The sequence below is a fragment of the Zootoca vivipara genome, chromosome 6, assembly GCF_965207765.1.
Source record: "Zootoca vivipara chromosome 6, rZooViv2.hap1.1, whole genome shotgun sequence".
Classification (NCBI taxonomy): domain Eukaryota; kingdom Metazoa; phylum Chordata; class Lepidosauria; order Squamata; family Lacertidae; genus Zootoca; species Zootoca vivipara.
This window is the reverse complement of record NC_142589.1, coordinates 70060902-70087817: the sequence shown is the minus strand read 5'-3', so window position 1 is coordinate 70087817 and position 26916 is coordinate 70060902. Positions and strand designations below refer to the sequence as shown.

At 48.4% G+C, this 26916-nt stretch overlaps 1 protein-coding gene across 5 annotated transcripts; it reads right to left on the bottom strand.

The window, feature by feature from the left end:
* Window positions 1-254: 254 nt before the first annotated feature.
* LOC148685402 (B-cell receptor CD22-like) lies at window positions 255-24028 on the bottom strand. Of its 5 annotated transcripts, none has more exons than XM_088672529.1 (10): window positions 23915-24028; window positions 22002-22059; window positions 12014-12427; window positions 10888-11160; window positions 9334-9603; window positions 8742-9149; window positions 7020-7313; window positions 6337-6609; window positions 4320-4589; window positions 255-2136 (listed from the first exon to the last, which is right to left on the bottom strand). In XM_088672529.1, coding segments are annotated over exons 2-10 (2238 nt in total). In that variant the 5' UTR covers window positions 22036-22059; window positions 23915-24028; the 3' UTR covers window positions 255-2134. The 5 variants fall into 5 exon arrangements, with proteins under 5 accessions (XP_088528655.1, XP_088528657.1, XP_088528653.1 ...); XM_088672527.1 differs by having other exon boundaries at window positions 1258-2078; window positions 23915-24022; XM_088672528.1 differs by lacking the exon at window positions 23915-24028 and adding an exon at window positions 22683-22823 and having other exon boundaries at window positions 1258-2078.
* Between the last annotated feature and the right edge of the window lie 2888 nt (window positions 24029-26916).

Below are 26916 nucleotides of genomic sequence, written 5' to 3'. Positions count from 1 at the left end.
CCAGCAGGTGGCCCAGAATACCTTGGAAGCTCTGTGTGTTTGCCTAAGAACCTCTCATGAACAAGGGGATTCTAGCTGCTGATGTGACTCTGACCAAAACTAGCCTGATGAACACGAAACTGCTCCTCCTACTGACTCTCAAAGTGATAGCATGAGGGGCTCAAAATTATGTACTCTTTGCTACAGTTCCATGACAGCACCCTGGAGTCCAGACTTAACCTACTTATCTAAAGGAGTGTTCTTTTCTTTTTTTTAACATGAATTTTTTATTATTTTTGAGAAAACAGAACAAAACATACAGAGCAACCCAAAGGAAGAATACAGCATTCAGTTAAAAAAAAAGCAAAACAAATAACAAGCCAAATCACGCAGACTAACAATTGCTTTGTACAGCAGTATGTTTAATATGTAATTTGAAGACACTATGATCAGCTCAGAAAGGTACAGGAGGAAACTAACAGCTAAGAACAGAATTGCCAAATGAGGATTAAAGTTGGATTAGAACAGATGTGGTCAACCTTACTCATCCCAAAGACTGCATTCTGTTTTGGGCACCAGTGGTGGGTGGGGCCAGAGATTAAGTGGGAGGAGCAATGAATGCAAATTTCAGTTTCGAACAGTAAGCTGGTTTTCATACACAGTCATTAGAATCAAGACAACAGCTGTTCAGAAAACACAACAGTGCAGGGGTGCCAAGTTGAATAAAATACTGTGGGGTCCCAGGTAAGCCCTGCCACACATAATCAATCACATGACACAGCACACATGTGGACATGTGGATTGAGCCTGGACTTAGGGACTTGACTCCTGACTTGCCACAAGGTAGGCCTTGGGTTCAGGACATCAACAGAAGAAGCCGTCCCCCCTGCCAATTCATGGGGATACCTTTATGTTGTCCATAAAGCATTGATACTGGCCATTCTATCATCTTTATCTCCTGGCCTCCATCACTTGTCTTGGGAGGAGTACACAAGTGTGTAACCTTTTGCCCTCCAGATGTTGCTAAACTGCAACTCCCTTCAGCCCCAGCAAACATGATCAATAGCCAGGGGTGATGGTGGGAGTTTGAAAAGTGACTTCCATTTTTGCAGTGCGTGTTCATGAGGGTCAGAGAAATCTGCCCATTTTGGTTTCCCTCTCTTTCTCATGTTTTTCAGTCGTACGTTCACCGCATTCTTACATCAATTTGGGGAATGTTTTTGAGAAGATTCAAACACATTTTCATGCACAGATCTCCTAATGTATGGATTTTTTTTTGTATGCAATTTTGCCTAATAAGCACATTTTTGCCATTGATATTCCTTAGTGCAATGCAAAATTTGGTGAAGTAGATTTCAAAGGAGAGTTGGGTTTTGGTTTGAGGAGGTTAGCTTAGGTGAGTTTGTATGCAAATGAAAGTATCTCTTCCCTCCCTTTGCCCATCTCCAATGTATGCTAGGCATACATTCTCTTCCTGGCAGTTAGGAACATGGAAAAGTGCTGGATTCTGAGCTCATCCCATTGGTCTATTCAAGTCAGTGCTGTTATTGGCTTCCAGCACCTCTCCAGGGCTTCATACAGGAATCTTCCCCAGCCCAGAGCAAGAAATAGCAGGGTTTGGAACCTTTTCCGTTAAAAGCAAATGCTCTGCCATTGAGCGATGGCCCTTCCCAGTCAGTATGCAGAGACAGTTCACAAAAGGGAAAGGCAAAAATGGGGAGATGAGGAGGCAGGAACCTGAGATTTCCCAGACTGGCCTAAGCTTCGAGTCCAACATAGCCAATGTGCTACCCTCCAAACATTATTTGATTCTAAATGCGGATTTAAACCAAGAGATGTTTATCAAGAATTCATTCTCTTACAAAAGGGATGTGAATCACAGGACAACATTTAAGAAAAGAGTGGAAAGCATGGCAGAAGAATCATCACTTGTGAGAAAGGAGTTGGGATCTTGATTCCCTCTCCTCATATGTGGCTTCTTCCAGGTTCTCTCATCCAGACATATCCTTTGTGGCTTTGCTCAGTTCTTTTGTTCTCAGAAGGCGGTCACAATATTGATGACTGCTTGTTTCAGTTCTTTGAAATCCCTACAAATCAGGCTTTGGGGCAAAGAAAGAAAACCTACTCGGCATCATATTTCGGAGATGTCGGAGAATTCTGACAAAAAAACAGAAACAGGAGAAGAAATTGTCTATGTTCACTTAATCACCCCAGGTCATTTTGAATAACCCAGTTCAACGAATATGATTGATTCACTGTTGTTGTTGCTTTCAGACTGCAAATGACGTGTGTTTTGTTTTTGCTCCCATTTGCACTCTGTTTCCTTTATTTTGAAATAAATGAGATGGAATAATGCAGGGGTGGAGACTCTGATCTACTCACAGAGTTAAAAACTGGGAGTGATCTACCCCCTTTTGGGGGGTTCAGGTCAAAGCTGTTGAGTTTTTTTAAGGAGGGGAAGCCCTATTTTGGGGGGTTTAGGTCAAACTTGTTGAGCTTCTTTTAGGAGGGAGGGAGGCCCATTTTTGTTTAGGGCTTTAGGTCGTAGTTCAGCTTTTTTTAGGGAGGAGGAAAATTTTGGGCGAGCTTTTTTTAGGGGTGCCAGTGATCTAGCAGTGATCTACCACAGACATCCAGTGATCTACTGGTAGATCACAATCTACCTGTTGGACGTGCCTGGAATAATGTAATGACACCATGGTTAATTACATACATTGTATAAGCTACATGAATTTGCCACAGTGGACAGGAAGACAAATAATGTAGTTTTGGAGGGAGAACTGCAGCAGCATGGAAACAGTGCTGCATGTGATGGGAAAGGATGCCTTCTTACATCTGTAATCCCACCATCCCCACAATTAACAGCCACTCTAGCATTATCTGCATCATTCTGTAAAGTTGCGCACCTCACTCTCAGATCTCTCAGGACATCTCTAGGCCAGACATAATCCAAGGGATTCTTATGCATATTGCTTTTGAGGTGGTTACTACCAATTCTTGCACAAACTGGGTAGTATTCAACTAAGTGTTACTCAGAGTAGACTGATTGAAATTAATGGATCTAAGATAGCCATGTCCATCAGTGGACTAGTCTTGAATACCACCCACTGAAGGTGAGCTCTGCAGTTTACCCAGCTCCAGACCTCATTCCTAGTTCATTTGAGGTTCTATGCCTTTCAAAACCCCAAGGCAAATTTTGGAAAGCAAAATGGGAAACATTATGAGATGCAAAATTCAGAAGCTGAATATGGGGGTGCATAATGTAGGCAATATTTCATTTTAGCCCCACAATCCTATTAGTGAATGAAGCTGGCTTTTTGCCTGAAGTGTGACCTTCTACTAGAAATGACTTGGTTTCTATCAGCTGGGGTGGAATGGGCATCCATGACCTCTGCTTGAAAATATTACATAAAACCAGCACCAGGAATTTCCAGGAGGCTGAAGAAGAGGAATTACCATCATTATCCTCTGTAGCATTTCCATTTTGCTGCCCTCAACCTCCTCTGGAAGAGAGATATTATAATCCATCAATCAATCAAGCAATCAATCAATTACCCACCCTTCACCTTATGATCCAGGGGTGTGTTACAGCACTAAAACAGTATTAAAAACAATTCAAAACAACTTTAAGCCATAAAAACAAAGCAGATCCTAAAAGTGTTTACCTCAACTGTTAAATGCGAGGGCAAAGAGGTGCATCTTCAGCATCCTCTGAAAGTTGTATAATGAAGGTGCCAGGTGTACCTCTGTTGGGAGGGAGTTCCACAGCTTAGGGGCCACCACAAAGAATGCCCTCTCCAAGGCCCTCACCACATTCAGCCTCTTAGGGCAGAGGAACTACCAATAGGGCCAATCTCAGCACCCAAGTGAGGCTGTAGAGAAGGAGGCACTCTTTCAGATATTTGGAGCCTGAGATGTTTCAGGGTTTTAAATGCCAATATGAACACCTTAAATTGGGCCTGGAAATGAACTGGCAACCAATGCAGCTATTTCAAATAGGGGTTATATCATATCTAAATGGAACACCAGCCAGTAATCTGGCTGCTGCATTTTGGACCAGCTGAAGTTTCCAAATCACCTTCAAGGGCAGCCCCACATTGAGCGTGTTGCAGTAATCCAGTCTGGAAGATACCAGACCATGGAGTACAGTGACCAAGTCATCTCTATCCAAAAGGGATTGTAGCTGGAGAACCAGCCAGAATGGAAGAAAGGCATTCCTAGCCGCCACCCCCTGCAATGCTTTGCATTTTGGCAATAAGGGAATGTTTGTTGTAAGCCACCTTGGGCACAGCTCACTGTGGAAAGGTGGCATATAAATAAGCTCAATCAATCTTACTCACAACGGACATCTATAAGAATGGCTGGGGAGCGTGATGGGCCTGCGCTGTTGCTTGCTTCACAATGGTAGGTCCCAGAATCCTCTGGTTTCACTACATGGATGGTCAACACATTATCTGCAGAGTCCTGCAGGAGCTGGTGCTCATCTTTGTACCACGCGTATTTGAGTTCTCGAGGGTTAGCTGCTCTCACTTCGCACGTCACCTGAAAACGGCTGAACTCATGGACCACCTTTTCTGTCATTCCCAAAATGTATACCTCCTTGGGAGCGACTGCAGAAAGGGAGAACAAATGCAAAGCATCACACAAAGACACAAACAAATGAATGCAAAATCATCATCATCATCATCATCACTGCAGCACCAAGGGTTCTGCTGCGCTGTCAGAGAGGGACTGGACACTGAGGAGTGGTGGTTGGATGCTAAGGAGAGGACCTGGGAAAGGGGGGGTGAAGTCAGAGGCATGGGAAACTGCAGCATTGGAGAGTGAAGAACAGGTACAGAAGGAGAAAGAGATAGGTCAGGCTGGTGTAAAGGCAAGGACCCCCACGCCGCTGCCTCCTCCTGCCCCCACCTCTCCTGCTCCACTGTCTCCCAGGATCAGAAGAGAATTGAAGTTGGAGGCACAGAAACGGGTTACACACAGACGTAGTCCTTGTCTGCTTGCACACAGCTCAGGCAGTGGCAGAGGAAGAGGAGTGCAGGGGAAGTGCACCACCTCTGGCCACACGATCCTAATGGGGTGCCATCGTGCCTGCCCCCTCACCCACACTGAGCATCACGCCCCCAGGACACCCACCACGCCCCTGTGGGCAGCGTGCCATGCACCCGGGATGCGCGCCAGCCCCACCCCCGCTGCCTGCATGAAGTATGAAGCTCTGCCACTGAGCTCAGGTAGGGGAGATACAGTGCTTTTTTCGGGGGGGGGGGGACACAGAGGTATGCATGTCCCTAAACATGTTGTGAATCTTTGTACTTTTGTCCGTTTACTGTATTTATTTTCCCCGAGCTGAACTATAAAATGGTGGTTTTCTTTAGTCAAAATGAGAGTATCCCTAAATATTTTTTTTAGGGGGGAGGAAAGCACTGGGGAGATACATACACGGAGGTCATAGAATCATAGAATCATAGAGTTGGAAGAGACCACAAGGGCCATCCAGTCCAACCCCCTGCCAAAGCAGGAAACACCATCAAAGCATTCTTGACATATGCCTGTCAAGCCTCTGCTTAAAGACTTCCAAAGAAGGAGACTCCACCACACTCCTTGGTAGCAAATTCCACTGCCGAACAGCTCTTACTGTCAGGAAGTTCTTACTGTCAGGAAGGTCGAGGGTGACAGCTCTTACTGTCAGGAAGGTCGAGGGTGGGGCCTCTCCGTCGCTGCAACTGCCTCGTCAAGTGCACACCTAGGAGTAGCTGAGAGACGTAGTACTGATGGACATGCCTTTTCCTAACTTGCAAGTGTACTTCTAATAAAGAGTTAATTCATCACTCTGGACATTCCTTGCCTGACAATTCCATGACATGCATGAAGGTCAGTTGCACAAGATAGGAAATTCCTGTACTGTCCCCAAGGACACATACATACAGAATGGGGCAGCCCTACTCCAGGCACACATTTCCTTCTTGTGCAATCAGTGAGAGCTTGCTGCTTACATCATCCTCAAATTCTCCAAAGCAAATTCTCTTCCCCCCCCCCCCCGGTTGGTCTTTTTGTATAAATTGTAACTGACAATGGCCCCCAGTTTCCATTGACATGTTTCAAAGCAAGGCCTACGAAGCACCTGGAATCCACAGTGTGCCAGCCATCCACAAATGGACAGAAGATTTAGTTCCTTGAGCATTCAGGCTGTAAGCCCTGAATTTGCTTCATGGGCTGTGCAGTGTGTCTTGGACAGGTTAAACATGTTGAATAAATACACTTGCCTCCAAAAGCTTTCCCTCTCCCTGTGAGCAAGTACATTTGTCAATGATGAGTGCTTCAGGGCTTCTAGAAAGCAAATTAAGTAGCATTACTTACAATGAACATCCACAGTGACTGTTTGGGATGAGGTACAGCCAACAGAGTTGCACACTTCACAGGTGTAAGACGTTTCAGATCCAGGTGTCGCAGGGAAAGCCAATACATTTGAGCCACTATAGTTATGTTCAACTGTATGTGAATCTGATTTAACCCAGTTGTACCAGTTGTTTCCAGGGTTACTTCTGCCCACAGAGCAGTTCAGCATGACGGCATCTCCTTCCTTTATTGGCAAATCATTCATAATGGTAAGCTGGACATCCTCAGGACGAACTGGAAAATCAGATCAATGTGCCTGTTTGTGGATTGCATACATAATAACAAACTGAGGTGATAAAGGGTCTGGAAACAAAGCCTTATGAGAAACAGTTGGGGGAATAATTGGGCATGTAAAGCCTGGTAAAGAGGAGAATGATAGCCATCTTCAAATATCTAAAGGGCTTTTCTGGAGGCAAGGACCCAAACCAGTGGATTCAAGTTACAAGAAAGGAGATTCCGACTAAACATCAGGAAGTGGACTCTCCTTCCTTGGAGAGCTTGGATGGGCCTTTGGGTGAAAAGGATTCCCATTTTCACTACCCCTGGTGCATATTATTGCAGCCTTTGTGGTGAGGTGGCTAATCCCACCAGGCAGCACCTTCTCAATCCACAAAAGGACCCCTCCTTTCCCACTGTGCACTCACATCTCACATTCAGTTTCATGGTACTGTGGGATATCTCTGACCCATCCAGATTGCTCAGCGAGCAGCCCACCGTTTTCCCGTTGTCCTCCCATGTGGGTTCAAACCTCACCATCTTCGTGATTCGATTCTCAAGCATGGTTATTTGTGGAGACAAGTGATGCTTCTCTAAGCCACTGAGAGTCAAGAGTACGAGCACATCAGCGCAATGGTAAGGCACTGAGCAGATCACTTCTGCAGTGTTCCCTTGGTGGACTAACACAGGGACTATTTCCAACCTGGGTTCTGGAGGTGACTCTGAATCCACAGAAGAAAAGGAAAGGGAAATCGCAGTCCCTAATTAGGGCAAAGTGACGATAAAAAGTTAGTGGATAAACTGATTGATACTGCTGAGAACCTGGTGCCTTGGCCACCAATACACAGGAAGCTGTCATATACTGAGCCAAACTACTGGTCCATCTAGCTCAATATTTTCTACACTGAGCAGCTGCTGCTCTCTCCAGGATTTGAGACAGGAGTCTCAATGTTGAAAACACTCTTATACCACTTTAACAGTCATAGACAATCCTAGGAACTACGGTTTGTTAAGGGTGCTGACCTCATGGAGATATTACTTCCAAAACCATAACAAGCAGTGCTATTTTTCTGGGGGGGGGTGTGTGTTGGCGGAACTCACCATGAACCCTTCCTTGTTCTCTTATAATGGCAATGGTGCTCACCTGAGAGGTACCAGAACTCAGTTCTGGTGAGTTCCAGCTTGGGGGGGGGAGCCCTGGTAACAAGCAACATTGCCAACAACTTTCCATGACTGTTAGTGGTATAAGAGTGCTTTCAATGTGTGTGTGTGGATGAAGCATCTGGAGATGCTGGGAACTGAGGCTGAGACCTTCTGCATGCAAAGCAGCTGCTCTACCACAGAGCTACAGAGTTTCTCCAAAACATCAGTATCCACCTGTGTTTTACCATGGTTCCAGGCCTTGGGGGCGGGCTGTTGGACACAATACACTGTGGGCTGACCGACCTCAGTGGGCCGCCTTGCTTGTCTCTTTCTTGGGGCCCAGTCAGCTGTACCAACAAGATTGCGCTCGTACTTTCTTGATGCATTGATCTAGGAAAGGATGGCATGTCATAATGTACCACCAGTTCCATTTTCAGCATCATGTTCTAACTGCTGCAGATGGCTAGAAACTGCTAAAGAAAAATAAAGGCAGTCCATCTCATTTTTTAAAAAAAATGTATGCAATCGAAGAATTATCATTACATCTTCAGTAATTTGCTGTGAAGGAATTCACTAGGTGACATCCACATTCCATCAGCATTCCATGGCCACTGAGCATGCTCAGTTCTCTTTGGATTCTCCCTTGCAAGCCCAGCAATATCTGCAGGGGGGAGGGGTCACACAGGTTCCCTAAACCTGTCTTAGTATTATTATTTTTCAAAGATCACTTGTACTTATGCCAACCTTGAACTGACCTCGAACCTGCTAATACTCAGCACTCGGTGCATAGGCTGGTGTTATTTTGGCTACACAGAAACCTCCCCTCTCCTCTGAAGTTTGGAAATAGAGGGAATGATTCACTGCAAGCATCATTTCTGGCCTGAAAGCTGACCATTCAAAAACTACTGATGATACTTTGAAAGGGAGGGTTCTGCATCTCAACTAAAAGACTGCTTTTATACGGGATGGAGAGAGAGAAAATCACAGCTGTTCTGCCAAGCTCTTACCTGTAACATTAACTGTGGCATCAAGGAACCACTTGAGTCTCCAAGGATAGTTTCCAACAGAAGCGACAACTCTTGCCCCATACCTGCCGCTGTCACTTTTCTGGAGCTGAGTGATCATCAAGCTGCAATCTCTATTACCTAAGTCCCCTGAAAATGTCACCCGACCCTGAAAGGCAGCACTTCTTGCATTGCCTTCTGTGAATTTGGAGCTGTGGTACAACAGGGTACCATTATAATCCTGCATTTTGTGGTCCCAAAAAGGCTCAAAGTACCAAGCCACAGCTGTGGCGTTGACTGTGGCAAAGTTAAATGTTCCACTGATCTCGCATGGAATCAGCACACAGGATCCTTTCCAGGCCACCAAAGAGTTAGCATGTTTCCTCAGTCCACTTTCATCAGACAAGAAACCTGAAATGGGAAAAGTTCAAGGGAGATGGTCATCAGCTTGCCCCTGTCCACCTCATTATATCACATAATGATGTATTTATAATAATAGTCATATTCAGAGGTTACAACACAGAAGTCAAGCTCTAAAATTTTATCATTACTGTAGTACAATTTCAACGTCTCTTTCTCTCTTTATCTTACTCACCAATAACACTGAGTGTGACTGGTGAGGACCGCGATGTGCCCACACTATTGCCGGCTTCACACCAATATCTGCCAGAGTGTGCTAAAGTAACTTCTGGAATAGACAACTCTTTAGTCGCAGAGTCCATCTCCAGCCATTCCCCGTCTTTGTACCATGCGTATGTGAGATTCTGGGGTTTTGCCTTTCCCACTTCACACTTCAGCTGAACAGACTTCCCTTCCTGGATCTTGCCTGCTGGCATCATTTTTATTTTTACACCTTTGGGGGCAACTTCAGGAAGAGAAGAGGAAAAGAGAAACCATCATATGAAGACACCCCACACCTGGTCAATTGAACCCGGGAAAGTCATGTTATCTAAGGATCTGTTGCATATCAAGTACACAGCAATGAAGTCAGGGGAAAAAAATAATTTATCAGCCCTGCAACTCTTGGTGCTCTTTTTTTCCCCTTGGGCCAACTGTGAATGCTCACAGTTTACATTGCCCTCAATTTCTAGGAGCATGGGAAAAGTTCACCAAAATGTTTTTGCCTCAGTGGATCTACCTGACAACTATGGGCAAAGGTCCAAACTTTCATAAAACACAACACAATCAAGTATTTGACACCCACAGTGTATTATCTAGCCACAAATAAATTATTATTATTATTATTATTATTATTATTATTATTATTATTATTATTATTACACAGGGCCGTCTTAAGCATGCCCGGCGCCCTGGCGCCGTGGTGCGACGGTTCCCTCTGGCGCACTGCCCCGTTTCCCAGCGTGGCGGGCGGGTGCAGCTGCACTGCGCCACCCAGCCTGTCGTAGGGCCGGCCCTGGGCCAGGGGGCGCTGTCCGCCCCCTGTTGCGACGCCCCTGCGCATGGCGGAGGCGGCCTCAGGGCCGCGCGCCTCCAGAGAGCAGCCTGAAGCCGCTGAACAGCGGAGGCGCACCTGGGGCAGCCTCGGCCGCACCTCTCAGCGGGCGCACCGGTGCCTCTGGTGGCCTGGCGCCCTGGCGCCCCGCGCCACTGGGGGTGGGCCTAGAGCCGGCCCTGTTTATACTCCGCCCATCTGGCTGGGTTTCCCCAGCCACTCTGGGCAGCTCCCAACTGAATAATAATAATGATAATAATAATAAAGGCGATAAAAAAATCAAACATTAAAAACTTCTCTAAACTGTCTTCAGATGTTCTTCTAAAAGTCAAATAGTTGTTTATTTTCTTGACATCTGATGGGAGGGCGTTCCACAGGGTGGGCACCACTGCTGAGAAGGTCCTCTGCCTGGTTCACTGTAGCTTCCCTTCTCGCAGTGAGGGAACCGCCAGAAAGCTCTCAGAGCTGGACCTGATGCTGGAAGAAGAAAGCTCTGATTGCAGGAACCTGGGCTTCATCCATTTGTATTCAACCTGCAATCCCTGAACGGGCTGCATAAATAGGTAGACTGTGCATTTATGCTATGTACCTTGGATGGACCAAACATGCTGAGTGACCTGCTCTCCCTCTCCTTGTGGATTTGTCGTTGCAGAATGCCTTAGGGCCCCAGCTAGTAAATAAAGTGGTGTTACTCACAGTGTACATCCAAGGTGACCATTTGGGATAAAGTACAGCCAGCATGGTTGCATACTTCACATTCATAAGATGTGACCGGTTCAGAGGTCGCAGGGAAGATTAGCAGCTCTGAAGCACTATACTTATGTTCAACTGAATGGTGATCTGACTTGACCCAATTGTACCAGTTGTCTCTGGAGTAATTTCTGCCTGAAAAGCAGCGCAGCACAACAGTGTCTCCTTCTTTTATGGGCAGATCATTCATAATGCCAAGATGGACATCCCTGGGGCTGTCTGGAAAATCAGGTCAAAATGTTTCTTTCTGGGTGATACATATCACAACATTATTACAGTGCATCTGCATACTCAGGGGAATAGGAGAATGTGGCTAAAAACCAGTCAACAAAAGAGACTCATGTAAGTACCTGTTGGAAATGGGGATTGAGCATATTGGGCAATCAATTAATGTGCATCTTTGCTGAGCATTATCTAAATGTGGGGGTCTTTCCTACATCAATGTCCAGGCTTATATCCAGCTAACTCCTACTCAGAGTAGGCCCACTGAAACTAATGGACGTATCTAAGGCAACATTCACACTATATATTTGAGCAGCCATGGCTTCCCCCAAAGAATTCTGGGAGCTGTGGTTTATTAAGGGTGCTGAGAGTTGTTAGGAGAGCCCATTCCCCTCCCAGAGCTACAATTCCTAGGATTCCCTGCAAAGAGGGATTGATTGTCAATCTACTCTAGGAACCGTAGCTCTGGGAGGAGATTAGGGGTAAGCAGTAATGCATCCTAATACCAACTGCTAGAAACCACAGGAGGGAAGAGGGATCTTTTGCTCAGATCCTGGGTTGGGTTTCTCACAAGTCCCTATTAGAACAGGGTGCTGGACTAGATGGGCCATTGGTCTGACCCAGCTGGCTCTTTGTAAGTTCTTAAGTATAAGAGGAAGAGAATCTTCGGGTGTCCTACAGCCACAAGCCTACACATATCCTTTAACTAGTTTGCAACCTCCAGGCATCATTTCTGGGCTGAAACTTGCCATATTAAAGCTGCTGTCAACACTTTGAAAGAGAAGGGCCTGGGTGCCACATCCTTCATAAGCGATGAAGGCAAATTAGAACTGCCCTGCAAAACTCTTACCTATAACGTTGAGCATAGCATTACGAAACCATTTGTTTCTCCAATTGTAGTTTCCAACAGAAGCAACAACTCTTGCCCCGTACGTGCCGCTGTCCTTTGTCTGGAGCTGAGTAATCATCAGGCTGCAGTCTCTGTTGCCCAAATTGCCTATGAACTTCACCCGGTCCTGAAAGGCAGGACTTACTGCCATTACATTGCCTTTCCTCCTTTTGGAACTGTCATACAACAGACTGCCGTTATAGTCAAATGAACTGTTATCCCAAACAGGCTGGAAAAACCAAGTCACGGCTGTGGCACGGACTTTAGCAGAATGATGTGTTTCACTGATCTGGCATGGAATCACTATGGAGGAACCTTTCCAAGCAACCAAAGTATCAGGGCTTATTCTTAGGGGGTAATCGCAATATATATAACCTGAAACGGGAAACCAGATACGAAAGGTTGGTCAGTTACTCACTTACTATGAAAATTCACTTCCAGCTCCTTGATGTCACCCACGAACTGAATTTGCCTCCAAGAACTGAGAAATTAACCAAGACCTCTTAATGTTTTTATCATCTCCCTTGACCACGAAGAGAATGCATAAGTTTGCATCAGATGATAAATAATAATAATAATAATAATAAAATTTTATTTATACCCTGCCCTCCCCAGTCAAAACCGGGCTCAGGGCGGCTGACACCAACAAAAATGTAAAAAAGAAAAGCAATTAGTTCAAATACAGGTTAAAATACATTTTAAATTTTAAATTTTAAAATTCAGCCTCATTTTAAAATGGCCCAAATCAAAACCATAAGGGAGGAGAACATAGGGGTCAGACTGAGTCCAGGCCAAAGGCCAGGCAGAACAGCTCCGTCTTGCAGGCCCTGCGGAAAGATGTCAAATCCTGCAGGGCCCTGGTCTCCTGTGAGAGAGTGTTCCACCAAGTTGGGGCCAGTACTGAGAAGGCCCTGGCCCTAGTTGAGGCCAGTCTAACCACATTATGGCTCGGGATCTGCAAAATGTTGTTATTTGTGGACCTTAAGGTCCTCCGCAGGACATACCAGGAGAGGTGATCCCGTAGGTCCAAGGGTCCTAAGTCGCATAGGGCTTTAAAGGTCAAAACCAGCACCTTAAATCTGATCCTGTACTCCATTGGGAGCCAGTACAGCTGGTGAAGCACTGGATGAATGTGGTCCCATGGCAGGGATCCCGTAAGGAGCCTCGCCGCAGCATTCTGCACCCGCTGGAGTTTCTGGGTCAGCTTCAAGGGCAGCCCTGCATAAAGCGAGTTACAATAATCCAGCCTGGAGGTGACCGTCGCATGGATCACTGTGGCCAGATCAGGGCGAGAAAGGTAAGGGACCAACTGCTTGATATGGCGGAGATGGAAAAATGCCACCTTTGCTGTGGCTGCAACCTGCACCTCCATGGAAAGGGAGGCATCGAAGGTTACACCCAAATCTTGACAGAAGGCGCTGGCACTAATTGGGCCCCCGCAAGAGATAATGCAAAAGTACAAAATGGAGTGGGCTGTATTCTCTCATGGCCAACTTTCTAAGGGCCACATTCTAGCAGTGGGTGGAGCCAACACAAAAGTGGTCATGGCCAGAGAGAGCAGTGAGTGGGGCCACCCCCCACTATCTCACACTGCATAAATCCATTCACACCGTGCATGCACACAGGCACATACCCATACTCATTATTCTCTCACAAACATATACTTTGAGTCTTATGTTCTACCCTTCTCACCCTACTGTAGTCAGGCTGGAAAACACCTTCTAGTCAAGGGGAGTAATTTTTGCCAGAGATGTTGCAGCACGGAGAGAGAATTAAACCTTTCCTTCAGAGCTGTGAGCCCCCTCCCCGTGCTCCCCTGTACAACAATAAGGCTTTTAAAAAAAGTATTCTATACGCTTTAATAGATGGCCTTCCTGTCATGTGACAAAGGTATTGGAGAGCAGAAACAGTAAAGGAAGCAGTAAAGGAGTGTAGAAATGCTGTGAAATGCTGAAAAGCTGCACAATCACTCAGCATGCTGAATCACTGTGACTGATCTTGAGGATGACTCATTCTCTGTATAAGTATTTTATCTGCTTGCAGGCAGACTCAGTCTCTCTCTCTCTCTCTGTCTGTCTGTCTCTCTCTCTCTGTGTGTGTGTGTGTGTGTGTGTGTGTGTGAGTGTGTGTGTAAGAGAGAGAGAGAGAGTGTCACAGTGTGGTGGAGCCTGTGCACTGTGAAGCCTGTGCTCAATGGAGACTCAGTGTGACGCAGTAACTCTGTGTATGCTCTGAAGCTTGTTGAATCTCCTGTCAGAGGGCCTGGTATGGCTACTCTAGAGTAACGACTCCAGCATGGTCTTTTAAGGTTTTTATTAAGTGCTGATTATTTACAGTGTTCAGAGCAGTAAAAATGCATCCTTAAGGTGAGGTGTCTGAACTCCCGAATGGCGATTGGCGCGTTTTCTTCCAGCACCACAACTTTGGCAGACCCAACCTCTTCCCCCTACGTTTGCGTCGCAATTCGGGAGTTGGGGGAATTGGCCTCCCCCCTGTGCGTCCTACTTCCTGTCCCACCTGCGGCCTGGGCTCCACAACCTTGCCTGAGCCTCGGACACCACTTCCTGACTCTCCGCTGGAGGCAGAGCTCTCCTTACTCTCTCCCGCGCTTGGGGATGGGCTGGAACTTAAGATGGGAGGGACTTCCCTGTATCCCTCGTCCCTCACATCCATCCCCCTCCCAGGCTCCTCTCCCCCCCTTCCTAGTGGCTCTCCGCTTGCTGGGGACGAGTGAAACCCCAAGAAGTCTGTGGCATCCGAGCCTGTGGGTGTAAAAATTTCCCCCCAATCCTGCGATCTTTCTCCTTCCCCCTGAGAAGACGGGAATCCCAAGAAGTCAGTGGCGTCAGAGCTGGTGGGAGTAAAAATGTTCTGCCAGTCCTCTCCTGCCTCTGACGTCGTTGACCTCGGTGAAACCCACACCTCTTCTTCCGTGTCCTCAAATTCCGCTTCCCATCTCCATGGAGAGCTGCTGCCTGCTATCCCTTCCTCCTGCCCCTCCCCCTCTCCCTCCCTTTCCATGTGCCAGGGCTTGGGCCTGTGGGGGAACAGGGCGTGGAACTCTTCCACTAAAAATTCCTCAGGTACTTCTGTGGCCGGTATCCACTCATTGTGGGACGGCGGAGTGTCCTCCCATGCTATCAGGTACTCCAGTCCTCTCACCCCTCTCCTTGAGTCTAAAATCTCAGTTGCCTCATTGAGCTGTCGGGCGTCTCCCGTCTCCCCCCCTCCCTCTGGAGGCTGATCGCTGTCCCTGAACCTGGTACTTTCCCTGTACGGCGACAGCAGCGATCTATGAAACACTGGGTGCACTCTCATGTCCTCCGGCAGTGCTAGCCTGAAGGCTACCGGGTTGACCTGTTGCGTGACCGTGAAGGGGCCCAGCCTCCTGGGTGCTAACTTCTTGCATCGCCCCCTGGTGGGAAGACCTTCCGAGGATAACCAAACCTTGTCCCCCACCCTGATGACCTCTCCCGGTCGCCTGTGGCGATCTGCCCCCTTCTTGTACGCTTCCTTGGCCCTCTCCAAGTGTTCTCTGAGCTGCTGGTGCACCGTCTCCAGGTCCTCTGCCCAATCCTCTGCCTGTGGGCCCTCTTCCTCCTCCTCCCCCTCCCTCTCCGGGAAAGATCTGAGGTCGCGCCCGTAGTTGGCCTTAAAGGGCGACACCCCTGTGGAGACGTGCACCGCATTGTTGTAGGCAAATTCTGCCAGTGGCAGGCGATCCACCCAGTCCGTTTGCCTCTGGCTGACGTAACATCTCAGGTACTGCTGCAGAATGGCGTTGACCCGCTCCGCCTGTCCATTGGTTTGCGGGTGCCTAGCCGTCGACAAGCTGACCTCCACCTGCAGGAGGTTCATGAGCCGCCGCCAGAACCTGGAAACAAATTGGCGGCCACGATCCGAAATAACCCTTAAAGGCAATCCATGCAGTCTGAATACGTGGTCAACAAACAGTTTGGCCGTCTCTTCTGCCGAGACCGCCCTGGCACACGGTATAAAATGGCACATTTTGGACATGAGGTCCACCACCACCAACACTGCGGTCTTGCCCCTGGACGACGGCAGGTCTGTGATGAAGTCCATGGACACTACTTCCCACGGCCTGTGCGGTGTGGCTAAGGGCTCCAGCAAACCAGCTGGTGGCGCTCTGACCACCTTTGCTCGCTGGCAGGTGTCACATCCCCTTACATAATCCCGAACATCCTCCCGCACCCCTGGCCACCAGAAGTGTCTCATGACTAGGTGAGTGGTTTTGTCCCTTCCAAAATGACCCGCCGTTGGGTTGTCGTGCATCTGCTTGAGGGCCTTACCTCTCAGCTGTTTGGTTGGCAGGTACAGGGCTCCCTTGTAAAAAAGCAAACCCCTCCTTTCCTCAAAGTCTTTGGCCTGCTCCCCCCCCCTCTCAGTTCTCTGAAGATGCGGGTGGCAAATTCATCAGCTGCTGTCAGTGCTGTGAGTTCTGCCTCGCTCACCACTGTTGCTCCGCAGGACCATGCTGATGGGGGGAAAATATGCCTGGGTGCCGGTGGCAACTCCTCCTCCATGTACTCTGGCTTGCGGGAGAGGGCATCCGCCCTGACATTCTGCTCTCCCGGGATGTAGTGGATGGAGAAGTTGAAGTTCGAGAAGAACTCTGCCCACCGTATCTGCCGCTGGTTGAGCACCCTGGCAGTTCTCCAGAACTCCAGGTTCTTGTGGTCTGTGCACACCTGGATGGGGTGCTTGGCGCCCACCAGGAAGTGTCGCCAGTGCTGGAACGCAGCGTGGATCGCGAGAAGTTCCCTGTCAAACACTGTGTAGTTGCGTTCCGGCTGGGTCAGCTTCCTGGAGAAGAAGGCACAGGGTCTCCACTCTCTGTTGGCGTCCAGTTGCAACAGAATCGCTCCCAGAGCCTTGTCCGAAGCATCTGTCTCCAGGCGTAGGGGCGCATCCTGCACCACGTGGAACAGGTGCTGGTCTGAAGCGAATACCCTCTTGAGGCTTTCGAACGCTGCTTGCGCCTCTGGTGTCCACCGGAACTTCTGCTTGCCTCTCAGGCAGTCGGTGATAGGAGCCGTGACGCGAGAGAAGTTCTTGATGAACTTCCTGTAGAAGTTCGCGAAGCCTAGTAGGCGTTGGGCATCTTTGCGCGTCCTGGGGCTGTGCCAGTCCAGGATGGCCTGCACCTTGTCCTTGTCCATCGCCAGCCCCTTGTCTGACAGCTTGTAGCCTAGGAAGTCCACTTCTTTGGTGTGAAACTTGCACTTCTCCAGCTTCACATACAGGTGGTTGTCCTTCAGGCGCTGCAACACCTCCCTGACATCCTTCACATGCTGCACTGGGTCATTGGAGTAGATAAGGATGTCATCCAGAAAGACCAAGCAGTTCTTGAAGAGGAGGGACCCCAGGACGTGGTGCATGAAGGCCTGGAAGCATGCTGAGCCCCCTTGCAACCCGAAGGGCATCACCAGGTATTCAAAAGAGCCCAGAGGCGTGAACATCGTGGTTTTCCATTCATCACCCTCCCGGATCCTAATCAAGTTGTACGCCCCTCTTAGGTCGAGCTTGGTGAAGATCTTGCCCCTGCGTGCCGCTGTCAGGAGATCATCCACTCTGGGCATGGGGAAAGCCATTGGCTCTGTCACCGAATTCAGCCGTCTAAAATCCACCACCAGACGGCGCTGTTGCGTGTCTTTCTTGTCCACCCAGAAGACCGGGCTGCCCCCTGCTGCCTTGCTTTCTCTGATGAACCCCCGCTTGAGGTTCTTGTCGATGAAAGCGCGCAGATCCTCCAGTTCCTGATCTGACATGGCGTACAGCTTGGCTGGGGGTATAGTTGCCCCTGGCACCAGGTTGATCTGGCAGTCAAAAGGCCTGTGTGGGGGTAGGTGGTCGGACTCCGCTTCGCTGAGGACCTCCTGCAGGTCCCAGTACGGCTTGGGTATTGCCTCACCCCCCTTGACGTGCATGGTGGCCACCGTGGCTATCGGAGGCCCCTCCCCTGGTTGGTGCTGCATGCAATGTTCCAGACAAAAGTCCGATCCAAAAGTGATGCATCTCTGGTGCCAACTGATGGAGGGGTCGTGGCGCGTCAGCCAGCTCATGCCCAAGACGATGGGGGGGTCTGAGATGGTTGTGACGTTGAAAGCCAGTGTCTCTGAGTGCCTTCCCACCGTCATTCTCATGGGGGGGGTTTGATGCGTGATGGCCCCTCCCAGCAGCTCTCTGCCGTCAATGGTGGCCACGTGCAGGGGAAAATCCAGCTGCAGAAGTTGGATCTGGTGCTCTTCCGCAAAGTTTCTCGAGAAGAAGTTGGCTGAGGCACCACTGTCAATTAAGGCGAGGACTGTCAGGGGATAGCCATTTGGGAGCGTGAGCGTGACTTCTAGAACCACTCCTGCTCTGGGAGGGGTGGGCTGGCTGTGCTCCTCTCTGTGCGGGTGGGCGGGCGGGGGCTGTTGTCTGCTGACTGTGCCTGGCCGCTCCCCCTTGTCTCCTGCAGCCAGGCTGTCTCGTTTCCCTGCTGTGGTGCTGCGTCAGCTGGGGAAGGTACAACCGTTCCCGCCTTTCCTTGCCACTCTCTGCGATGAGGGCAGTCTCTGACGCGATGCCTGGGGGAGTTGCAGAGAAAGCAATTCCCGCCTCTTCCCTCCTTGCGTCTTGGCGCCGCCGGGGTTTGAAAAGCCCGCGCGCGCGCTCCTCCGATCTCCATCGGTTCCGGCTCTGGGCTTGGCCTGGGCGGGTGTGGGGGCGGGCCCTGGGGTGGGGTTTGGTGATGTGGTCTGTCCTGGGAGCGTGGGAACCAAGGTTTTGCTGCGCGCGTCGCTTGTTTGTCATTCCATCTGGATTCCTGTCTCACCCCCACCGCTAGCGCCGCTTTGCTTAACTCATCCATAGTTCGCGGTTTGGGACCTCTTGCCAGCTCATCCTTAACGTCTGCGTGCAAACCCATGTAGAAGGCTGATTTCACTGGCTCACTTTGCAGATCCCACCCCAGTTTGTGCACCAGCATGGTGAATCTCGCCCAGTAGTCCCTAACTGTCGATTTTCCTTGTGTTAAGTTATGAAGCTCCTCTTTAGTGGCCTCCATTTCACTGTCACTAGCGTACATTATTTTTAAAGCTTCTAGAAATAATTTTGCGTTCTTCATGCAAGGATTTTTTTGCGCGATGAGCGGTCTTACCCATTCTCGGGCGGCCCCCGTCAAATGCTCTATGATAAAGGAGACTCTGTGCGCGTCATCTGGGAATTCTGCTGCATGCAATTCCAGCGCATAATTTATTTCTGTCTCGAATCCTAGGTACTCCCTAGGGTCGCCGCTAAACTTGGTGACTAGGCTCTGTCCCCTTCTCACTTGGACTAGCTGCGGCTGGGGCACCCCCCCACCTCTAGCGGCTTTCTCCTCTTCCGACTTCTTCTGTAGGTCCAAAACCATCACCCTTAGCTGTTTCTCAGTCTCCTCTTTTGTCCTCACCTGGTCCACCAGCTTGTTCAGCTCCTCCTGCGCCCCTCGCGCTTCCTCCTGAGCGGCATGCAATTGCTGCTGTGCGTGCGCTGTGAGGTTCTGCAGCTCCTGCTTCGCTGCTTCGGCCTCCAGCCTCCAATGCTCAGCCTCTTGAGCGCTCATCGCTGCACTCCAAAGTAGCCAAAAAAAAGATTCGGGAGTTGCTGTCAGAGGGCCTGGTATGGCTACTCTAGAGTAACGACTCCAGCATGGTCTTTTAAGGTTTTTATTAAGTGCTGATTATTTACAGTGTTCAGAGCAGTAAAAATGCATCCTTAAGGTGAGGTGTCTGAACTCCCGAATGGCGATTGGCGCGTTTTCTTCCAGCACCACAACTTTGGCAGACCCAACCTCTTCCCCCTACGTTTGCGTCGCAATTCGGGAGTTGGGGGAATTGGCCTCCCCCCTGTGCGTCCTACTTCCTGTCCCACCTGCGGCCTGGGCTCCACAACCTTGCCTGAGCCTCGGACACCACTTCCTGACTCTCCGCTGGAGGCAGAGCTCTCCTTACTCTCTCCCGCGCTTGGGGATGGGCTGGAACTTAAGATGGGAGGGACTTCCCTGTATCCCTCGTCCCTCACAACTATGCTGTTGGTTTATTTTAACTCAGTAAAGCTTTTATTCCTTTACTGAAGAAGACTGTGTTATTAATTTACGCTGCACATCACTTCCCCCAAATCTAATTGCTGGAGCTGGGCGGGCAGGATAAGGGGGTGCTATGGCCAGCTCATAGGCCACTGTTTCCCTGATAAATGCCTCTCTGTTGTTTGTAAATGCAGTGAAGAACCCCGTGATTTTAAGGTTTGCAAGGAGGCTCCGGATGCCCACTGTACAAAACATCCATCTCTCCACCACCCATTGTCGCATGGCCAGATATTTAGGAATCTGAGAGGAGTTTTGCACCTGTGTTGCAGCACAAGGAGGGCATCTGCTGTTCAAAGCAAAAATGTCCTATTAAGTGTGTTCAAGTCCCGAGAGTGACTTTCTAGCTAGGGGTTTAGCCTTTTCTCTTTTCTGCAAGTGCTACCGGTACTTCTTCTTATCAAGTCTTCCTTTGTCAGTGTCATGGCTGGTGCCCAGTCCCATGGGGAAGGCGGGGAAGCAGCCATTTCAGGACCATGGTTAGCTCAAAGTGACAATGGACAATGGACAATGACAGCTCCCTTTCTCAAGCTCTGGGAGGAAGACCTTTCATTGCCTACAGACAGCCACCCAATCTTAAACAACTCCTCACCCACAATAATACAACCACCAGACTTAACATGGACACTGGTACCAGAGCCTGCAATAAACCCAGATGCCAACTTTGCTGCCACATACACCCGGACAACATCATTACTGGCCCCAACAACATCCAACATACCATCTCAGGACTATTTAATTGCTCATCTTCTAACATTGTGTATGCCATCAAATGCCAACAGTGCCCTTCAGCTCTCTATATTGGACAAACAGGCCAAACCCTACGCCAAAGGATAAATGGACATAAATCTGACATCAGGAACCAGAAGACAGAAAAACCAGTATGAGAACACTTCAATCTCCCAGGACATTCTATACAAGATCTCAAAGTAGCTGTCTTACTACAAAAGAATTTCAGAAATAGACTGGAAAGAGAAGTTGCTGAATTACAACTTATCACCAAGCTCAAAACAATGGAGGGACCTGGTTTGAACAGAGATATCGGATTCTTATCTCATTATACATGATAAGCGATCTTCAGCCATCTCAACCCTTGCTTTTTCATGCAAAACCATTTGCAGTCGTTTTCGGTCATCAACAGCTATCAGTCAGTCAATCACCCACTTCCACCACCCTTCTGAATGATCTCCCCTCCCCATCCCCACCCCTCCTCTACATAAGTGCCTGGGGACTTCTATTTCACTGTATCTGAAGAAGTGTGCATGCACACAAAAGCTCATACCAAAATAAAAACTTAGTTGGTCTTTAAGGTGCTACTGAAGGAATTTTTTTATTTAGCTCAAAGTGAGTTAAGTTACTCTAACAAAGGCTGGGAGCACTGAGGCCTTTTAAGCCGCTGTCTCCAGTCTAACTCCTCTGGGCTCCTTTCGCTTGTGGAGAACTTCAAAGCCTTAAAGGACACTCCTCCTTTATTTCATAGCCTCTCTACTGGTGCACTCTCTGCACTGCTTGACTAGTGAAGGGCAGTGGGAGGTATCTGGGTCTTCTGCAGCCTCCAACTCTTTGGATTGCTGCTGGATTCTGGAACCATGGCATGCAGACCATGGCCCCACACACTCTTGCTTGGGAATAAGTCCCCACTGATTTTGATCTGAATGACTCCAGAGTCAATGCATGCAAGTATTGTTGCTTGCTCTCTCATGAGCCACTCATACATTCTTCAATCCTTCCTCCAAATGCTACCCCACAGACCCAGGAGAGCAATGGGGCTTGAGACGTCCCAGACTGCTTTCCTTAGCACATACCGAAACCTGCATGCATTACCTGCAAGGAGCAGCAGCCAAAGGAAATGCTTCATTGTGAGTCCATGCAAGTGCGAAGCCTGGGAAAGGAAAAGTGGATTATTAGTTAGAGCCGGAGGAGAAGGAGGATGGAATGGAACCAGTGTGGTGTAGTGGTTAGGGTGTCAGACTAGGACCTGGGAGATCAGGGATCATCGGCTAATTAAGACAGCAGTGTGGAATCTAGACACATATAAAAATGCTGTGAAAATGCATTTTTAAAAGAGTTTTGAAAAATATATTGAATTTGCCATAAGCTCCCCATCACCATCTAGTGTCACATTTGTATAATGCACTTAAAACATTATATTTGCAACTGTATAGCTGAGTCCCAAGTAACTGGGGTCTCCCCAGCACTATAATTTGCAGGGTGCCTGGGGGGGGGAAATACTTTTTTGTTTTTAAAGGGAGAGGGAGCTGCAAGAGACACCATTAATTGTTGTTGTTGTTGTTCTTGTTATTTTTGTATGTCACCCATCTGACTGGGTTGCAGCTCCCAACAGAATATTAAAAACATGATGAAACATCAAACATAAAAAACTTCCCTAAACAGGGCTGCCTTCAGATGCCTTCTAAAAGTCAAATAGTTGTTTATTTCCTTGACATCGGATGGGAGGGCGTTGACTACCGAGAAGGCCCTCTGCCTGGTTCCCTGTAACCTCACTTCTTGTAGTTAAGGAACTGCCAGAAGGCCCTCAGTGCTTGATCTCAATGTCCAGGCTGAGCAATGGTGGTGGAGACGCTCTTCGGGTATATAGGGCCAAAGTCGTTTAGAGCTTTAGAGGTCAGCACCAACACTTCGAATTGTGCTCGGAAACGTACTGAGAGCCAATGTAGATCCTTTAAGACTGGTGTTATATGGTCCCAGCGGCCGCTCCCAGTCACCAGTTTAGCAGCCGCATTCTGGATTAATTGTAGTTTCCGAGTCACCTTCTCTATGCTTACACTAAGAAGTGTATTGTCCAGATAGATAGTCCAATTTTGAGAGCTAGGGAGGCAAGCTGCATGCAAAGCAAGAGTTGTCAGGAGTTGCTGAGATTTGTGGAAATCTGTCCCATGTGGTAAATCACTGAACTGCAGATGGTGAAGTACTCTCAGGCCCTGGGCTGACTCCACCACCCCAGTCTGGGCATTGGAAACTCTGGGATCTAGGAATCAGTATCAGAGGATTTCCTGTGCCAAGAGAGCCTCGCTCAAGCCATGTTGTCTTCTGCAACTCAAATATGGTCCTGTATATTTGTTGCTCCTGACTTGTGCCTCAGTCCTGGTTTGTTCTTTGATCGTCTCTGGCAGGCACAGAGAAGAATCTTCCCCTGGCCGTGGCTCACACAGCAAGTGCAACTCTTCCTGGAATGGAGATGAAGGGATGGGAGCAGCTCCAGCAGCTAGATAAGCCATAGGACGCAAGGGTCACTATTGCCAATGCAACATTCTCCAGTGAATCATTAATAGAATCCATTGGGAAACAAAACCCCTTTAGAGTCGATCGTCTCTAATAATAAGCCATCCATTTCCCCTGCAGTTCAGGGTCTTAAAATGCCATTGCTTAGCCTAAGGTTATCTGTCCATCCAGACAGGGGGTTCCCAAGTGACCAGAAACCCCCAGCCCAGCCTGCCTCTGTACCTTTAACAGTGACTGTTTATACAGGAAACAGGATCGCCACATTTTCACACATGGAGATCAGCATCATCACCTGCTAATGTCCACAGTTCAAGTTTCTGATTGAGGCCTAGGAGCAGAACCCAATTTCTTAAAAAGCTGGTGAGCTGCTTCTAGATTGGGAGGTGAACTTGGCAGCCTGGAAACAAGGTGCATGTGGGGTTTCTCTCCCCCTTTCTTTGCTTAAGAAAGCAAACCCAAGCTATCCTGAGCAACAGCAGCAAAGGGAAACTCACCTGTGAATATATAAGCTGAGAACTGGCAGCTGTTCTTGCCTGGAAATGAAGAAGTTGCTAAGTTGAGGTATGTCACATGGAGGAATCAAGCATCAGTTTGTCCCTTTGGTGTGTGTGTTTTCCCCCAGATCAAAGGTTTGTATACGTGTTGGGGCTGGTCCAGGAATAAGTCAAGGACGGTTGTTGGCATCTCAATGGTTTGTATTATAATTGCATGGCCAAACATTCTTATTTTCCTCTTCTCCAACAAGCAGCTTCTGTACTGGTGCAACCAGACTTGTTTTTTGAGGAGGCTGCACAGAATTGGAGCGCCAAGTCTTCACAGTTTTGGCTGCTTATGTCATGTATCTCTGTTTCGCTCCTAATCTCTGTGTTGGAAGCCACTATAAACCTCCAGATCTTTCTGAGGCTATCCTGTGTGGTTAGTTAGCAGAACTACAATGTGGAGCCTCTTCCTGACATAAGGAGATGAGTTAGACCATCTTGCTCAGTGTTGTCCATACTGGATGGCAGTGGCTTCCAAGGGTTTCAGGTAGGGAACCCTGCCTGGAGATGCTGGGGGTTGAACATGGGGGTGCGGGTAGAGCTATGGGCTAAAACACTGAGCCTCTTGGGCTTGCTGATCAGAAGGTGGGCGGTTCAAATCCCTGCAATGGGGTGAGCTCCCATTGCTCTGTCCCAGCTCTTGCCAACCTAGCAGTTCAAAAGCACGCCAGTGCAAGTAGATAAATAGGTACCACTGTGGCGGGAAGGTAAATGGCGTTCTGTGCGCTCTGGTTTCCGTCACGGTGTCCCATTGCACCAGAAGCAGTTTAGTCATGCTGGCCACATGACCTGGAAAGCTGCCTGTGGATGAATGCTGGCTCCCTCGGCCTAAAAGCAAGATTAGCAACGCAACTCCAGAGTCGCCTTTGACTGGACTTAACCATCCAGGGGTCCTTTACCTTTACCTTACCTGAACATGGGACCATTTGACCATGAAAAGCTTGATCACCACCCCACCCTGATTGGTCTCAAAAGCCCCACATGTCCCTCCCCCAAGAGAAACCATTTGAGGTTTGAGAAAAGGGGTATGTGGCAAAATAAACCCCACTTGGGAATGGAAATGGCATTTTCTGTTTACATATCGGCTGTGCACAGGCTCCAGGCTCCCAAAATTCTATTTGTTTCACATTTGCAATGGACAAATGATTGCTCTGAACACACCCATGAAAACGCCCCCTCCTGTGCAGGGGTAGCTGCCGAGGTGGTGCAGCAGAACTGATCACACAGCCTTGGACCTGGCAGCAGTCTCATTGTCACTTACCTGAGCAGGGCAGCAGTGAGGTCAGGGTGCCACAGGTGCAGTGACAGAGCCCAAGGCAGCTAACTATGCAAGCTAAGAGGAAACCAAGCACTGAAGGAGCTGCTCCTTCATCACCAGTAGATGGAGCCAAGCTGGTTTCATGTCCTGTGAAGCTGCCTTATTTATAGTGAGTCGGTCACCATTTTGTCTATCTCGTTTTGGACACCGCTCCCCCCCACACACACACACACCAGCACTACCTGGAAATGCCAGGGACCAAACCTGAGACCTTTTGCATACAAAGCATGTGCTCTGCCCCTGAGCCACAGCCCTTCTTATGTCAGTGCAGGGAATGGTTTTCCCAGAACCATTTCACTGGCTTAACATGGCTCTGTTGTCCTTGCAGATATATGAAGCCTTAACCGAGCGATGAACTTCTGGCTGCTTCCTCTGCCACTGGTCTCCCTTACTATACACACTAGGTGGTGCTGTCTGCATTCTAGCAGCATCTAGTAATGGGCATTAGAGGGAATCGATGGCCTTTTAAACTGTGGGTGGGGTGTTGTTTTTGTTTGTTATTATGGCATGCATTTTTGTCCTTTTATATTGTAAACCACCCTACGTTCCTCAGATGAAGGGCAGTATAGAAATTTAATTAATTGTTGTTGCTCCTGCATGGATGGTGCATGGACCAGTGTAATTTTGTTATCTGGAGCTCATTGTTGCTATTTCTCCAGAACTGAAATGTATTTTCTCAATCGGCTCCTGGAACAGATAGACAGGAGTGTTCAGTTCATGTTTCCTCTGCCAGGATGTGCCCAAGGATGCCACTGTCCTAGGATTCCCCTGCCTTGTCACCTGTAACGCAGCCTGTTTCTGGGGATCCTGGTGTCTTTATTCTCCCAGGATGATGCCACTGCCAGTGGGGTGTAGTGGTTAGAGTATTGGACTTCGGACTCGGAAGTCCAGGTTTCAAATCCTCATTCAGCCATGAACCTCACTAAGTGACCTTGGGGCAGTCTCTCAGCCATAGCCTACCTTGCAGGTTGGTAGAGAGAATAACATTGGGGGGAGGGGCAGCCATATATGCTGCCTTGAGCTCCTTGGAGGAAAGCAATGGAATGCACAAATATAATATCACAGGTGACTATTACAATTAATAATATTTTTGCGGAAATCAACCATAAATGTCCACAGCATGAAATGTATGATGACTCCCATTAATAATTGTATATTAATGATCGCTGTTTTTCAGGCCGTTGATGCTTTTCATGCATACATACAGATTCATCACAATTGTACTGCATTATGGGCTTTGCAGTCAACCCCCAGATGTTTTGACATGCATGTATTTCAAGCACGGTCATAGTGCACCATAATTTTGGTATACTACAAAAGCCACCTATGTGGCGTGGTATGGTTGAAGTGTGCATATGTATGAAAACATTCATGGGCCTAACTGCAAAGCCCATAATACAGTGCAACTGTAATTTAACATACACATCCAGAGCCTTGGTAATAATGAAACCTGGGGTTGGCCAGGATGCAGTGTGTTTCTATTTCTTATGGCTGATACCACCTCTTAATTTCCCCCCAGAAAATGACTGCTACTTACATCTAACATCTAACTAACATCTAACACCTGCCTATTCCCCACTGGGCAAGCTTGCCTGTGTTCCTCATGTAAAGCATACTAAAGTATGCAGTCAAACCCAGG